The 17,500-nt window shown below is 33.7% G+C and overlaps 2 protein-coding genes across 3 annotated transcripts; one reads left to right on the top strand and one right to left on the bottom strand.

Annotated features, from left to right (window-relative positions):
* Window positions 1–1,337: 1,337 nt before the first annotated feature.
* Window positions 1,338–6,475, bottom strand: LOC138187940 (arrestin domain-containing protein 17). Of its 2 annotated transcripts, none has more exons than XM_069129252.1 (7): window positions 5,796–5,950; window positions 4,071–4,226; window positions 3,790–4,001; window positions 3,322–3,504; window positions 3,027–3,238; window positions 2,495–2,682; window positions 1,338–2,384 (listed from the first exon to the last, which is right to left on the bottom strand). In XM_069129252.1, exons 2-7 carry the CDS (start codon window positions 4,165–4,167, stop codon window positions 2,251–2,253), a joined length of 1,026 nt encoding a protein of 341 aa, XP_068985353.1. In that variant the 5' UTR covers window positions 4,168–4,226; window positions 5,796–5,950; the 3' UTR covers window positions 1,338–2,250. The 2 variants fall into 2 exon arrangements, with proteins under 2 accessions (XP_068985353.1, XP_068985344.1); XM_069129243.1 differs by lacking the exon at window positions 5,796–5,950 and adding an exon at window positions 6,057–6,475 and having other exon boundaries at window positions 1,551–2,384.
* Window positions 6,476–9,661: 3,186 nt separating this feature from the next.
* Syt4 (Synaptotagmin 4) lies at window positions 9,662–17,367 on the top strand. The gene is made up of 6 exons (XM_069129229.1): window positions 9,662–9,872; window positions 11,452–11,766; window positions 12,612–12,973; window positions 13,956–14,114; window positions 14,771–15,088; window positions 17,135–17,367. The coding sequence occupies exons 1-6, from the start codon at window positions 9,821–9,823 to the stop codon at window positions 17,252–17,254; spliced, it is 1,326 nt and encodes a 441-aa protein (XP_068985330.1). The 5' UTR covers window positions 9,662–9,820; the 3' UTR covers window positions 17,255–17,367.
* Window positions 17,368–17,500: the final 133 nt, after the last annotated feature.

Genomic DNA, 17,500 nt, shown 5'->3' with positions numbered 1-17,500 from the left:
TCGCGGCCAGTTAGCAAATCGAGGCTTAGTGAGCCGAGAGGAGTGGACGGGATAGTAGTGGTCAGTTGACGAAAGAACTTGAGAATATTTATACAGATTCATTAAGAACAAGTATTAAGAGCCAATCTCATTACTGTGAATACGAGAAAATCTTTTTGAGTTCATTTCAAATGAAAAATTGCAAATAATAATTGTGTTGTTAGCGACAAAAATTATTTCCTACAAGCTCTCCGGTGTTTCATTTCGATTTAAATAATACACAATTCCGCTATAAAATCAAAGGGGAAACACAACGGTTCTATCGATTTAAAGTTGAAACTTAAAAAATAAGGCGACCCCTGAATCGAATTTAACGTTGTGCCACTGATAGAATCCGTTCCGCAATAAAAATGTAGCAGCACGATATCGAGTCATGCATTGTGTAGATGCAGCAAATAGATAAGAAATACCGTGTGTGACGAATCATTCCTCGATATGACGAAGTTATCGATAGAGATCTTTCCGCAAAACATGATTAACGTGAAATCAATAGACACCTTGGACGCCCATGTCGTGACCAGAGAATAAGATATAAAGCGTTTTTATTTTTAACACAGTTATGTTATTCATTTTTCGATGGAATTAGATTCATAAACGAAAGAAGTGATCGGCTAATTTAATTGATAAATTTCTATATACTATTATAGTTTACATATACTGAAACTTAAGATTTTAAGTAATTATAATCGCATGAAAGGCGTCGATAGAACGGGAAATTTTAGTTCGTTAAAAATTTTGATTAATTTACAATTATTTGAAGAAATTCATTTCATTTGTTTAATTCATTTTTAATTTAAGAAATTGATTTTAATTTATTGGAGAGAGTTATTCGTTTAATTCTCTGACAGACATTTACGCGTCTACCGTAACTGCAGTAGGTAAGAACATTCCTGCACAAACAAGGTTGAGTAACTGGGACTTTATAAGTACAAAACTGAAAAGTAAGGTCAGAAATGAGATGAATGTAACTGTAATCTGTTGAGCATGCAATAGTATATAACATTTCCGAAATGTTTTACTCGTACATTTTACTAAATATATTGATAGAATAACAATAATAAAAAATAATAACACACGAAGGACAAGAATTATAGGTAATAGTATATAACATTTCCGAAATGTTTTACTCGTATATTTTACTAAATATATTGATAAAATAACAATAATAAAAAATAATAACACACGAAGGACAAAAATTATAGATAGGAGATTTATTTATTTATCTCTAAAATTGATTACTTTATTATATGGAAATATAATATGAAATAAAACTTAATCAAGTGTAGTAGTATACTTACAAATATCAAATTAATGAAGATATTTATCTTAGAATGGAAACTAATGCCTGCACAGTAAACGATTGTATCCTAATTGTATTCTACTTACTTATGTAGAATTTTTTGCAATAGTTCAGTATCATTATAACGTTTAATCAATTTGGCATATAAAGTCAAGCCTGTACTTATACATATACATAATGACAGTTAATATAATTCAACAGTATATAATTAAATATCGTAAATATATGAAAAAAACGTTTTATTGACAACAAGATAGATACAAATACAAATTTAGGGATTTGTATCTTCATTATACACATAATATTGATATAACTAATGATAGCATATAATTAAATACATATAAAAATGTGACTCGAACAAATTATCATAAAAGCTAAATGTTCTCGTATCGGCAGTTTAAAAATGTTAAATATTGCTTTAGATTGTAGTCATTCCTACGAAAAATATCATAGAAAAATATGCATAGTATTTTTTTGCATTTTGAGTATTTTCTAATTGTGCGCCTTAATTAATCAGAACGATTTCTTCATTACAGAAATGCAACCTTCAAAACTAATTACAATGTTTGCCATTAGTGGTATATGCCTAACCCGCATTTCAATCAAAAAGTAATATCCCTAATGAGAAATTACATAAATTAAATTATACTGTCATTCTTATGCTTTAAATAATTATTTTCTTGGGATTTGCTTTGGTTAATTATTTTGCCCGCATTCTTCTGTTTTAAAAAAAAGTTAAACAAGACGTGCTTGAACAACTCTTAATTCAATTTAAACAACATACACAATCGCGAGCTCCTAATTTTGATCAAAGCTCCTAGAAACTGTTTTACAGACTGTAATATGTAACGCGTATATAACTTTCGCTTTTCTTTCTCAAAACAAAGCACCAAATTATTTTATTTCGTTGTTTACTGATTCGCCGCAAAATTGAACACGGGATATTTTGGCGCGAAACGATTCGACACACCAAAAATATACTCGGATTCACCACGTTCCCACAGACTTCTAGCACCATTGGTTGATTCTTCGTACGATGGTGGAGCTATATAATTTTATACATTAACTACTGTTAAACTATATCCTTTCTTAGAATACAATAATTTAATTCATTAAAACTATATAATTATAAGAAATATATGAAAATATTCTTACGCAGATTAGGGTACAAATTCGATGGTGGACTTCCGTCAACGCTTGAAACTGGAATTCCTGTCGTCGTCCATCCAATTTCTGAGGGTTGTGGATATCCTTCGGCCGATGGAGCACTTGGAGTTTGATAATTTACTAATGGCACCGTGCCCACGAATATAAGGGTGTTCTGCGTCAAATTTCGATGGTACCTAACATAGAATCAACCGCTCTAACTCATTCAAAAACATTTTTACGAGCAACTAGAATCGGTTTTATAGAGCCAATTTTCCATTGTGTCGTTCAATTGCCATTCTTTGCAGATCACTCAATGAGTCATAGTATCATCGTATCATACAAATAGTGAATAGCACTGATTTATTTATAATGCTTCACAAATGTAATAGCGCATGCATTTAATTTCACTTGAAACATGTAACATTAAAAAAAATTCTCTTATAGTAAAATTAATAGTATACAAATTAATAACTTTTGCGTATATAAAAATTAATTAATTCGCAAATAATATATTCTGCATAAGGTAACATATACTAACCATCCTGAGACACAAGCTACGACTTTAAGATTATATTCCAGATCAATAATTCCACAATTCGTCAAGTTCGATGGAGGAAGTGGAGGTATATCGAGCTTCTGTTCATAATCTGCAGTTCCACGTCCTTCGACGGGTCCTTTGGCAACTTCCGCTATCACAATTTCCTCCGTTTTAGTATCAGTGGTCGGTGTGGTAGCCCGAAAAGTCACGATCTAGACTTCATGTGATTCCATTATTATCTCGAAATATTTTCACTGATATTGCATATTTATCAGCATCATCAAACTGTATATACCTTACACAAAATGAATTTTACAGTCTCCACAGTGACTCCTGACAAATTTTCAACGTTCACCTTTATTGGCATTGTTTGACCTGGTACGTATCCCCTCACTGGTAACGAATAGTTAACAGTTAATGATGGTGTTCCGCAACATAAGCAGCAAAACGTCTTACTCATTTCTACTTGCACCTTTTCCTGAAAATGTATGCGTTTCTTTATACCATAATAAAATTTTACTAGATTAACTGTATGTGCAAAAGTTAAACTATGAAACATAATTTTGCTGATATTTTTATAAATTTTAAATATGAAAATTTTCACTCTCGATTTAATTTTCTACTTCGAAATGTATGCTAAATTTTAAGGAACTGAGTGTTCCCATAACTGTTTAACGAATGTCAATTATTCGTAGCTTCAATTTCAATCGTGAAACGTTCACTAAATTTTCACTGAATGGAGAATTTTCTGGTGAATACGTACCAAGGATCTTACTTCTTGATTAAGGTCAAAAGGCGACACTACTGTAAAGGGGCTCTTTACTTCTTGATCGAATTTCCAAGGGCGATCCAGAGTCGCTTTGACTGTATACCGAACGTGGCCAAAATCGGATTCGAAACTGCTGGGTAAATTCATAGGTAGGATACATTGAAACGGGAATTTATGCTCGCCACCTTGTATCTCGATTTCACCTCCTAAAGAAAATTTATTACTTTTTCCAATGAAAGTTCTAACCAATGAAATAATTTAAGGTAAAATTTTACCAGAAGCTGATCCAACAAGATAATACTTTGTATCGAAGTATTCTTCATGTGCGGTGACCGTCTGAGTTCCATCTCTGTACTGTCCTCTCTCATCCATATCCTGTTTGTCTGTTGTCCAACATGTATTCGCCACACCTTTTATTTTTACACATATGCCTGGAGAAATAATGAAATTATTAGATATTATTATTAATCAATTGATATTCCTCTTACATAAATTATAGAATATCGTATACATATGACATTCTATACTATAAAGAGAAATTACATATAGTTCAAATTTATCAATCTTAGTTTCATACTGCATACGGTAATGGCTTTTAAATTTATCTAATTGAAATCACATATTGATTTAAGTACAATTGAATACAATTGTACTCCGATACAATATGAATAAGATTGAGGTATTGTTTTTGTGAACGTTGAAAACTGATTATTACTTTCTTCACATCTTCGCTTTAGGTAATATAGATGTAATTTAATACTGAAATTAAATAGTTTTGTTACTCGATTTCATTGCGTATGATATAAATGTGTATATAATATGTGATAGTATACATTGCCTTGTATGGTTCTAACGTTTAACTCGATTTCAGATAACTCTGAATAGCAAAATTATCAGAGCTCCATATTTTCAATTATTTAAGGCGTTTCACATTGCTCGGTTTAAACAGAAAGTGACACATTTTTGAAATTACCATTAACAATGAGATAATGGTGTAAAATTAACCACGAGCCAACCGCAAAGTTGATGCTAATAAAACATTACATCAACGTCAAATAAATGTCAAGAACATCGTACCACGAGAGAATCCTATAAAATATTTCTATGTGGCTGACATAAATTTAAAATATAAATAGCATCGCTTATAGAAGAAACGTTCGTGATCTGTTAAAAATGTTACAAAAATAAAAGGTGATAAGGCATAAAATCATAAAAATAATTAGCAAAAATAAGCAATAAAAATATATACAAATTCCAGAAAAATTAAATTAATAACAATATTCTATCATATGAGAGACTGTAATACAATAGCAAATAATGATATTAAATAATATTACAGCAAAGAAATACCAATACTAAATAAATAGTACCAATACTAAAATAGGATATTAGCTATAGTAAAGTAATTAGAAGAATATTGTTACATATAATATAGTAATACAATACAGCGTGACGAAAACAAGTGTTCCACGGCCGATCGCCACTGTTCATTTCCACTGTGCGGGTGTGTATAGTCGTGCTATAATTAAACTACACCTTACCACAAAGAAGAAAAAAATATTCTCCACAGGAATGCGGCGACAGGAGCTCGACAATATACATCGAATATCATTTCGAAATTAGAAGGAAACTTAGAATAGAACATGCTCCTACATAAGCAGTATACGGAGAATGCATCTAATATTATACATAGTTTCTCCCACACTCAAGTAATAGTTCTTTGTTCCACATTCGCTTTAACTTTTTAGAGTTCTTACAGATGAGAAATAATTTAACAATATTTTCTTAATAGAAAATACTAAATAATTTCACTTATTCCTTTGCTATTTAAATTTGAGCAAAACTTACTTTTCTAAATGTAAAATGTTTTCTAAATGTTTATAGTCATTCTTTAATTCTTCAAAGACCTTTTTCATTTAAATTACAGATCTTTCTTCGTTTAAATTATCAAACTAAACGAAGAATACTACAAATAATTCTCGTTACTTCTTCGTTCTTACTGCCACTACCTCTCCTGATTTTCTAATACGGCATATATCCTCGAATCTGCAAAATGCACTACACATCATGATCTGTCCGGCGACACATAGCCGTATTTCCAATAAGAAAGCCATATGAATGTCGCGTATCTCGAACACTTAGAAACACCTGTCGATCTCTAGATATTACTAATCGAGTATATACTATCACATATTACTCATCCGGAAATAACATCGTCTGACTGAGTCACTCGACAATACTTTCGAATATGCATAACATACCACGAATCTTCTTCGTACTGTTTAATACCACGATGATATTTCCACTGACGGTCTGTCCTGGATAATAAGTCCCCCAAGGATTGTCGTAGATTATTCGGAAATCCTTTAATCCCATGTCTGTTGCGACACGGTCACACCTTTCGCGGTCACTCGATTTATAAATTCGTTTTGTTTCTTTATTTATTAATTATTCCAGTGACGTTCTGGGATAGATGTGCGATCATCCAACATACGGTCGTTCATCCGTCGTTCTTGTTCCACACACTGAGCACACGCAGCGCGACTATATCGAGCCGCTCGTAAAAGCCGGTCTGATCGTAGTTACGAGTCCACGTTACTACGTACCATTCGATATTTGTCTTCTGCGCACATACCAACTGACGCAGTGCTGGTAGAACGATGCTACAGGTCATTTCAAACGGATTATTGACAACGGCGCTTGTTACTCTCGCGCTGAAAAATCTAAAAGAGAGGTTATGATTCAAAGAGAATTAGAAAGTGACGTTAAATTCAATATTTACTGTTTTGCTACACTTTGATCTTAGCTATCAGGCTTAGCAGTGATAAAAAGTAAGGTGACATTTGATTCGTTATGTGCTATTCAACTGCACTTCGATCATTGGTATCAGACTGAGAAGCGATAAAAAAGATCAAGGTGCAGTATAATAGTAAACGATAAACTTAATGTCACTTTTCAATTTATCACTATTTTACATATTATAGTATTTGATATTATATCGATGATACAACTGCTCCGTGGTTAACGTGCATATGTGCTTCTATCAATGCAGTTGAAATGACGAAGTTTCGTAAAAGATATGTAATGCAGAAAGCAAAACAAACGAGATAATAATTCAAATAATTTCCCTCATCATTTTGGTACACATTTTTTTCCAGTTTTTAAGCATCCTGTATATCCACACTGCGTCAACGATAACGTGAAAATACGACGATTATGGAAGAATATTATACTATCGATATTTATATGACCATTTATAAGCTCCTGAATATTAGTACTTTTAAAATTATGCTCGCCACTTTTGAAGTTTCCCATATACACGCGTTTTATCAACAATGACGTAACAACATTACGTTGGCCCCATTGGTTAAGCGTGGATAAACATGCGCCCAGATAAAGTGTTTTCACGTATCATGGCGCTGTAGCCTCGTGATGGAAACGCGCATGCTCTTATTCAAGTCCAATGACGTCATAGGCGGATAACAGATAAGATAGCGATGATGTAATTGACGAAGACGGCTGATAATAAAGCTAACACTTATCCTCAAATGGTCGGACTCTTCCAATTTGTTAAAATAATTAAACGAGTCATCACTTTTATCGGTTATCTGCTTAAATTATAATTAACGGAATGATCGAAGTTCGTTTATACGATAGTCCTTAATATAGCTTGTATTTAAAGAGGTCCTAAATTTCCTATCAATGATATGTCGCTAAAAATACCAATAATTTAAAATCAATAGCTATTTTTAGAAATTACTTTCAAATACAACTGTTTTATTTTTAACACCATGATATTTTATAAATCATGGGGAAAATACCAAAAGAGTGATTTAAAGATAAAAGTAAAAATTAAAACGTCAAACAGTAAAAATAAATATCGATATAAAATAATGATTACAAATGAAAATTATAAATAGAAAAGTACAAAATTATTATAGATAAACTTTTTGAAGAAATGCATTTACGTAAAAAGTATATATAAAAACCAATTATTAATAAGATTCGAATGAACTTCTTTATTTTGATTGAAAATCTATTCTATTCTTTTCTAAAAAAAAAAAAAAAGATTTACGCGATCGTTGAAGATTTAGTAATAATTTCTATAAAAGCTTGAAAATGAGAGCAGTTATCTGTCACTCACGTAATCCCAATTCGTTTAAAAAATGTAGTAGATGTGCACGCGCCGTGTCGCGCTCCGCGTACACGATATTTTACGGAAATTTATTTTCACGTCGAACATCATCGCTTGTGTTTTCGGACACAGAAAATACGAACCTGTCCACGTGAATGAAAAGGTTAGTATTCGATCCTCAAAACTATTTCACAGTTACGAATACACTCGTATGTATGCGCAACACGGCCTTCATCGATATTTCGATCCAGTGGAAGTGATATTTGTATGAATAAATTTTCGACAAATTTGATACGAAGAAAAATTTAACATTACAAAAGGCAAGATATATTTCTAAAATATTGGGCGGTTTTAACAAATTTCTTCAATTTAGACAAAGAAATTGTTTGTATACGTATATTTGACATATATTTCTGAGATTATAAATGTAAAAAGTATGACGTTTTAATTTAATTAGTAACATAAAATTCGCAATTTATGCGTGATTCGTGCCATCATACGAATGTTAATTTATTCGCTTAATTAGAAGGTTTGAGGCGATAGATGACTCATAGAGACTTATCTTCCGTATGTTAGCTGTAATGTAGATCGATAATTCAAAACAGAACTCGCGCGAAGTGGATTAAAGTTGCAGTTTTACTTTTAGTCTCACCTTTCCCTTCGACTTTGATGCTTTCTCCATTTTACCGAAGGGGTGAAAATAAATTAACTTTAATAAACATAACTAATATAAATATGATAATAATATCGTCCGAAGTAAATAATTAAAAATATCGCGGCATAATTCTTCCTGAACATGCAAAATTTCTATATTATTAGTCTTTATATAATAATTTCTTCGGTATTACTATATCGCAATATTTTTATCGGTATTTCAAAACGTATTAATAAAGATTGTTAAAACAAAACATTTAAATTATAAATATGTAAGTACGTCAGTTTCATGCAGAAGGGTCCATTGTACCTGTAGTCCACGCCCAAATATAAATATAGATAGATATTGTCTATTGCTTCCTTAAAAATCAGTACATTCCCCGGGTCGGTATTGGTAACATTGCAAAAACGAAAATGAATTTCACGATGAAATATTCTGACGGTTACAAAACTGTATGAATATGCTTTCAACATAATGACTAAACGATAAAAGGAACATATATACATAAGGAACATTATATTAAAAATATAGAAGGGAATCATCGACCCTAAAAATAAGAAAAAGGAAATATCTTTACGCTAAACCAAAATTACATAAAACATGTTATCATTCAGTCCTCGCTATCTCCAAACTCTTTCTCAATCGTATCACGCTCACCGTGACACGTCAAAAACAAAACACCACCCTAACTCTCTCGGGCTTCAAAATCCCAGGATTATCAGAAACGCGCACAAATCTTTTAATTCCTTTTCCCTTTTCCCTGAAATCCCTCTTCCATCATGAGTCATTCTTCGTGGGTAATAAAAACTAGTCATCCTATCGTTTCTCAGAATATCAGTTCTAAAACCAAGCTACTCCAACAATCGATATCCCGTCGATTCGACCCCTGGTTGCGCCACTTCCCCTCAAGTGCATCATCCTGTGAAATCCTTCATTACCTGCAGGGACGGGGGCCCTTCTTTCGTCGTACGACCATCGAAACAGCATTGTCCCTGGCGTCATGGTCGTCGTCACCGTCTTGATCGTCGGCGTCGTGGTCGTCGTTGGTTCCTTTTCCAGCGACGTCTATTCCGCGCAAGCCCCGGACGTTACTATTGATCGGAGCATTTCGTCCGATGGTCGCCTCAGAATACCACGAACGGTCCGCACGCCGTAAATATTCGTTCAGTGCGTCGTGGCCGAGTAACTTACGCGGATAAAAGCGTCCAAATAGACGGAGGAAAACGTGGCCGAACATGGTCGGAGGAGTGACGGAAGACGGACCTGTGATTCGACCCGTCGATTTCGGTGAGTGGACTACGTTTACGTGAAATTCGACTTGCCTTAGCCTTTTTTGCGTATCTTCTTCGAACCGGGCAATCCTCGTGATTCAACCGACATCGATCCTCCTTCACAACCACAATTCCGAGCTCTTTGCTCGATTTACGCGATTACACCATCGTGCATCGCTTTTCCTTCTTTCGGGGATAATTCGATTTCGAAGATGCCATTCGACTGATTCGAATGGGACACTGGTTCGGGATCGAGGAAATCGTGGCGCCGATAACCGCAGACAGCTGTTACACCGCGTAATCTTGTGCGTTTCGTGACTGGGTGTTTCCATCGATTGCGATCGCTTTTATTTTATTTCTTCTCGTTGTTTGTAGCTGCTTGTAGTTGAATCAAAGTAAATTACTTTCGAATTTGTTCTCGTTGTTTCGTACCGTTAGCTGCTTGTAGATGAGTCAACGTAGACTAACTACTTTAGAATTATACATGTAATCGCAATGGTTGATGAATGGTTTAATAAATTGTTTCAATTCAACAATGTATGCATATAGTGGAGGATGATTGATTTTACGGCTAATGACACACAACAACATGTGATATTTGTCAGTCGATGCTTGTATTATCAGTATCAATTAGTTCACGTATATACGTAGATTCGACGATTGATGCTGTTTTGGGATGTTTTGGAGTCGACGTTGTGAACTCATACGGTTCCATAACTCGTTATAGGGAAATTTGATGACCATGTTATTCGTGATAGAGTATAAACTTAAACACAGCACCCTGAATAAGGGATGAAATTCGAGTGTTTCTTATAACATTTCAACGAAAACGTTATTAAGACAGATATAAAAATAGCATAAATTGTATTTTAGCAACATCGCGTGACTTTTATTGGAACTCGTCTTATTTTTGATCGATTCGTGACGTTTACGAGGTTTGATTAAACTAACAAATAAGACGCGCACGTTGTCACGATGATTCAACGTTGCCAGGATTTGCTATTAGTCAGCAATGAGAGGCTAACCTTCCTATGAAATTCAAATCTTCTCTGATCGATATGTATTTTCGTCTTCGCACGAATTAATTTCTTCGATGCTAATTGCGCAAAAAGTATAACTACAGATTTTAGATAGATATTTTCCTGGCCTGCAGTTCTCATTAACTACAACCGGTTGCCACTTGCATCCAAGCGCGTAATGGAATTAAAACACGCGATAAAAAATTAAATTAAAAAATATTCTTTTATAATCAGTGAGAAGAGTAGGTTAAAATATAAAACTGAGAATGTTAAATTAAGGGAAGAAAGATGTGTTTAATCTTTGTCGTAAGTTGAGGTCTTAAGAGCAAGAAAATTAAAAGATACGACACATATTTACAAAATATTATAATAAATACGATGATATCTTGCAACGTCATATACTTACATATACGCATGTAAGTACAGTAGTTTTAAACATAAAATACACATACTTGATTACTAATTCCTCTATAATGATCGTTCACAAGCGAAATGCGTATTAAAAACAAAAATTCAGTGAACTGTCGATAAGTAAAAAGTAACAGAATTTCAAGGAAAAATATGCATGAATTTCAGTGTCGACGACGACCGTAGTCGCACTATGTATAGGAGCCGTTTTCCTACTTTGCGCCGTCGCCATGACCTGGTGGCTTTGTCGACGACGTCGTGAACACACCAAGCTGAACTCCGACAAGTCCCTGGCGTTCAGGCCGCCCCACAGAAAACCGACAGCAGTTAAAAGTCCCGGTAGTACCAGCCACTACCTGAAGAAAAGTCCCAGCCCGACCGGACTAGCCAAGAGTCCTCCTGGTTCGGGTGGACAGACGCCCAGCCCGACCGGATCCCAGTCGTCGAATCCTGGATCACAGCCAAGAACACCTCAGGGTACAGGTATAAATCTTCGTTCAAGTACGTTTATTAACGCCCCTTTCTAATCTGACAATCAAGTCGGTCGAAAATGCACAATTTTGTTTTCAGCGGAATTATTTCCTGGCTATATATTAATGCATTCTTCTGTAATTTTAACTCTATATCATACATTTATAATACGACAAAATGCAAAACACAAGGTAGGAAATGAAAAAAGTAAGCGTTTTTTTTATAAATACGAAAACGTGATTGTTTATCTGTACGAAGAATGAATTAAAAATGGTTGGTTGGCGGTTGACACGGACTTGTGCGCTTTGAACGATTAGCTGAATAACACGAGCGTTAAGGGGTAACACGTTGATAACCATTTAACTTGTACAAAATTTATTATTCCAGTTACTACTTCCGTAATTGGATACAAGAATCGGATAAATTTTAACATTTTTACTTTTACTATCAAACATTTGACTATTTAGCCGCCGGTATCGCGTCGTAAGAAACGAGTGAAGATATATATATAAGCTTCTTTCTACAACCTTGGTAGCTGAAAGACGTTTGCTACGGTTTAACTTAGAAGCGACACTTTCGTCCTCTCTTGGAAGTTCATTTAAAATTTATTCCAATTCTACATAAAAGACAGTAGTCGCGGAAGGAAAAATTTTTGTTGTACAACGAGAAATTAGGACAAATAAATTCTAAAGTACTAACCACGTAAAATAATGAATATGGTTGATGGAAATTACTTTAAATTACTAAATAACTGAATGTACTCGGTAGAAATTATTCCTAAACCAGCGTATTAACATGTTAGAATAGACTGGGTTATCGATGATTAAAATATCGGTTGCTCGTTCAATCAACTACAGGCACCCCGGCTCAGACACCTTCTGGCGAGGTTACTCTAAGCATCGAGAATGAACGGGACAAGGCGGAAATTGAGAACAACGAGAAAACAGAACGTGAAAAGAACCACGGAACAGAGAATAACAAAGGCGATATGGGTCAATTGGTATTCAAATTGCGGTACGTAAACGAACAAAATGCACTCGGAGTGACAGTGGTGAACTGTAAGGGTCTACCTGCGAGAGCTACCAGCGATCCTTATGTGAAATTGAAGTTGTTGCCGGATAAACAACACCAAGCGAAGACCAGGGTACTCAGAAACACCAGAGACCCCGTCTATGATGAAGATTTCACGTTCTTTGGAATATCGAAGGACCAGCTTCAGGTAACAAATTCTTTCTACTTTTTGTCTTTTAAAAAGCAACAATTAAATTACAGATTTTTATTTGTTTATTTCTTTTTACTTTAATTTGTCGTTAATAATTAAATGGTATTCGAATGTTAAGAGCGTGAATCTTAAGAGTTTGTTATGGACAATAGAGAATTACGATCGAAAGTGAAATTACAATGGCATCCAATAATTCGCTTGAGATTACTTCTTTATTATTTACTTTCTTTATTGTCATCTCAAAACGAAGTGATAACAAATAATTGACGTTAAAACTAATGACTATAACGTTAAAGTGACGATACAGTACAATATTTCTTGCTTAAGCTGCGTTAATACTTCTGTAAATATTTTTATCGTTTCGTGTTTCGATATATGTTATTATTATATGTTATTGTTATTAATTAGACTTCGTTGCATGAAATGTTTGATTATTCTATGTCCATAGAAAAAGATGTATATGTGATGAATTTATAAAGATAAAAAAGAGAATGAAGATTTTGTAATATACAGGGTGGTTGGTAACTGGTGATACAAGCGGAAAGGGGGTGATTCTACGCGAAAAAAGAAGTCGAAAATATAGAATAAAAATCTTTTTTTTAATTTTTTTTTTTTTAATTTTTCCATCGAGACAACGATCTACAGTGAGATACGTTATAACGAGACGTGATAAAGTGCACGCGTACCAAGCGAAAATTCAAAGTCGATTTTCTCGAAAACAAAGCCTCAAACGAAAAATTTTTATTCTATATTTTCGACTTCTTTTTTCGCGTAGAATCACCCCCTTTCCGCTTGTACCACCAGTTACCAACCACCCTGTATATAATATTTTAAATTCAAACTGAATTAAGTTCAGGACATAAATATTCTAAATTTAGAATTAGTCGAGTTCAAGATATAAATAAACATAAAGATTAGATTAATTAGAAAACGAATCGAGATATCTCATCGAAACGTATTTTTTCGTTATCGTTCACAGAAAATCAGTTTGCACTTTATAGTGCTCAGCTTCGATAGATATTCTCGGGACGATATTATCGGTGAACTGACATGTGCACTTTCATCGGTGCCCGATTTGGAGAACGCTGATAACCAGGAGATATCATTGTGTCGAAAAATATGCCCTAGGAGTCTAAAGGTAAGAAACAAAACACTAATGAAAAATTAACTTTTTCAAGTTACTCTACTAATAGCTTGCAATTTTTGTCGAATTTCACAATTAGCATTAACAAACGTTCGTTAAACGTTCGAACAAAGATAATGCGGAGAATAGAAATTACAAAAAATTAACGTAATTTGTATATTAACGTTTTTACAGCTCCTCGTGAAAGAAAGAAAGATACGAGAACGAATTTTATTTAATTAATTATCTAGCAAACAGATTGATCATCCAAAGCTATATTTTCATTTAAGAAACCATGAGAGCTTTTCGTAATATCAATAGGAAAAGGTACACGTTTGTTAATGTGGCAAAAGTGGATGAAAAAGAGGAAAAAAAGGAGGCTAAAAATCCGGTCAATTTTATTTTTCCGTTCTAATTATTATTAACAAAGCGTTATTCGAGCTTCAATACAATAAAATTCGAACGCGCGATGCAATAGAAATACTTTTTGCATTTTCTTTCCTACGAGCTACTCTAAACGTCGCGTTGAAGGAATTAAAAAAAATGATATCTTGATAACTATACAAATAGTATAAAATCTCTATCTTTTTATGACTTGTCAATTTACTTGTCAAAAAAGAACGTTATATTTTATAGTGAAAGAAAAATTGAAATCATGTATGTGATTATAGATTCAATCACAAGGCAGGGGTGAGTTGTTAGTCTCCCTTTGTTGGCAACCGATCAACAGCCGATTGACGGTGGTTGTGCTGAAGGCGCAGAATTTACCGAAGATGGACGTGACTGGGCTGGCAGATCCATACGTCAAGATCTATCTTTTGTATAACTCTCAGCGCATAGCGAAGAGGAAGACGCGCGTGAAGAAACGCACTCTTAGTCCGGTCTTTAACGAATCATTTGGTTTTGACATTCCGAACGGTGCTGATGGTCTTAACAACGTCAGCCTCGAGTTTATGCTGATCGATTGGGATCGCGTTACAAGAAACGAGGTACGTACCTTCAACCCCGTTTCTAGCTTACTACGTGTCACTTTCGTTCCCCCATTTTGATCAGTAAATTCAATTGCTTTCAACTCAACTTTCATTTGCAAATTTATCTCCTTAGAAATTATAATTTAATTACTAATATATTCTTATATACATATATAGCAGTTAGAGTAGATATTTTATTTATTTTTCATCCCTTTACGAACGAAATATTATATTTGTAAAACAAATGTTTTGTCGGCTTTTCGATATCACAGTAATATTTCAATCTCAGTCATATGTGATTAATAGTTTTCCAGTTAAATAACGATAATTAACAATTTTCGATATAGTAAGTTTACCGATAAAGTTTCGTGTATTTATATTTTGTGTTCAAAACCACCCATCGAATTATCTAGTCAATTTTTGTACACCATCCATGAAACCATTCATTGCTTGCGTTTCATCAAAAGATCAATTTCTAACTTGTTTTTCACGCGCACGATCTATAGGTAATGCATATATATGTGGATAATCACTGCATTATTTAGTGTTTCGTTACTATCCTAGTTAGAAGTGTATTTTTAAGTGATTTTTTATTAATGAAGGTAAAATTTTGGAATTAACTTTAGGATAATTTCTCTGGTTCATGACTTTTAGTTATAGTTTGAAATTTTTTAAATAATTTTTTTTCAAATGAAAATAAAACCTTTTAATAATCGTTATATAGTATGTAATTATTGGTAACGTTTGCATTCGTTAATCTTTTGAAAATCTAATTTGAATTAAATTAAAAGTTATAATATTAAAATTTAATAAAATTAAAATAAATTTGAAAGTTAAATTTTAGATTATAATTTTAAATTATAATGTTACATTTTCAGTAAGCAACGTATAAAAGCAAATCAAAGAGAGAAAAATCAGTTTCGTGAGGTCTGTAAAAAAACCTAAGAATTCCTTCTACAGTTAAAGATATTAAGATGTAACGTAGTATTATGTTACAAATCCTTCTCGCAATATGCAAAACGCGAAGCTAAGAATTTCTAGGAATATACCTACTAGGTAATTTCGTTCGTACTAGTGTTAGTCAACAAAAATGTATGCGATTGATCGAACAATTAAGTCATGCACATGCATACAGTGATGCGTGTGTACGTATCATACTGTACGACCCTCAAACTGTAACACTATAGACAGGTATAGCGTGACGCGACTGAAAGTCGTAGACTCGCACGGTGTAGCGTGATTTTTCATAATTTTCTTACGTAACATAACACTAACTAAGCATGGCGAACTCTCATTCGATCGATAAATCAATCCGTGGACAATTCGAATTTTTAAAATGATTACCGCATGTCACGTTTTTATTTAGCTGTACGAAATACTCTATGAAATTAGGTCAAATTATATCCATGACATACCGAATAAATTCAAATAGTAATTTGATTAATCAAATAAAATCAAACGAAACAAAGCTGATAGCAGATCATTTAGTTTCGGTTTTTCTACAAAGAACACTAAGCAATATAATAATAATATAAAATTAAAAAAATATAATAACAATATGAATTTGAACATTTGAAAGATTTTAATACGTTTACACATCGAAATAATGAGAAACGCTTTTAATAGGAAATATACATAATGATAAATCACCGATTATTTCGTAAATTATTCAGAATTTCCAGCTTTCAAGTGGAAGATCCTTCTTGCGAGATGACGAAATTAACTTAAAACTGATTAGTTACGTAATTATTCTATCCGTTAGACATACGCTTATACTGTATAACAGCCACTTACTTTACCTTCTATTTTAAAGTCAAAGTAGATATATGATACATACATACAACATTTTTATAAATAACATAATCGAAGAACAATTAAAATCTCTTTTGAACACGTCTCGTCTTATCTCCTGATTGGTCTTTTACACTCCAGAAACTATAACAATTGTCTATTAACCAATTAATTTCAGAGAAGTCGTAGTTCGGTAAACTGTTCTGTAAACAAGATAGAATCGACAAAAAATATATTTCTCGTACATTATGCACATAATTGTACATTTTTTAGGTGATTGGACGACTCGAATTCGGTGGACCGAATTGTCAAGGATCCGCTTTGAATCATTGGAGGGAAGTTTGTAGCTCACCGCAGAGGCAGATCGCCGATTGGCACAAATTAAGGGAGTAAAACTAGTCTCTCCCAGCCCTGTCAACTTTCCTAGAATCCCGTCTCCAACTATCCAAATGCCCCACGTCCTTCTCCATTGCGAAACCACTGATTCACCCCTTGAAACCCTACGATGAAGTAGGGTATCTGTTTTGTAAACCTAATACTCGATGTATATTAGGCTTGAAACGAGTGGCGGCACGTCCACCCGCGATCGATGCCACTGCGTATACACCGTGTGAAATGTTACCGTCTACTTCTGTCTAG

Source organism: Bombus flavifrons, chromosome 2 (assembly GCF_040668555.2).
Source record: "Bombus flavifrons isolate JBK064 chromosome 2, iyBomFlav1_principal, whole genome shotgun sequence".
Taxonomy (NCBI): Eukaryota; Metazoa; Arthropoda; class Insecta; order Hymenoptera; family Apidae; genus Bombus; species Bombus flavifrons.
This window is presented reverse-complemented; position numbering and strand designations above follow the sequence as displayed.

What these genes read in the sequence shown, in the direction of transcription:
- LOC138187940 (XM_069129243.1), bottom strand. Translation starts at nt 6,171, where the DNA reads ATGGGATTAAAGGATTTCCGAATAATCTACGACAATCCTTGGGGGACT. An exon ending in ATCAAGAAGTAAGATCCTTG is followed by an intron (nt 3,505 to 3,789) that starts GTACGTATTCAC and finishes ATACATTTTCAG; the next exon opens with GAAAAGGTGCAAGTAGAAAT. An exon ending in GAATTTGTACCCTAATCTGC is followed by an intron (nt 2,385 to 2,494) that starts GTAAGAATATTT and finishes AAAATTATATAG; the next exon opens with CTCCACCATCGTACGAAGAA.
- Syt4 (XM_069129229.1), top strand. Translation starts at nt 9,821, where the DNA reads ATGGTCGGAGGAGTGACGGAAGACGGACCTGTGATTCGACCCGTCGAT. An exon ending in GATTCGACCCGTCGATTTCG is followed by an intron (nt 9,873 to 11,451) that starts GTGAGTGGACTA and finishes CATGAATTTCAG; the next exon opens with TGTCGACGACGACCGTAGTC. An exon ending in TATCGAAGGACCAGCTTCAG is followed by an intron (nt 12,974 to 13,955) that starts GTAACAAATTCT and finishes TATCGTTCACAG; the next exon opens with AAAATCAGTTTGCACTTTAT.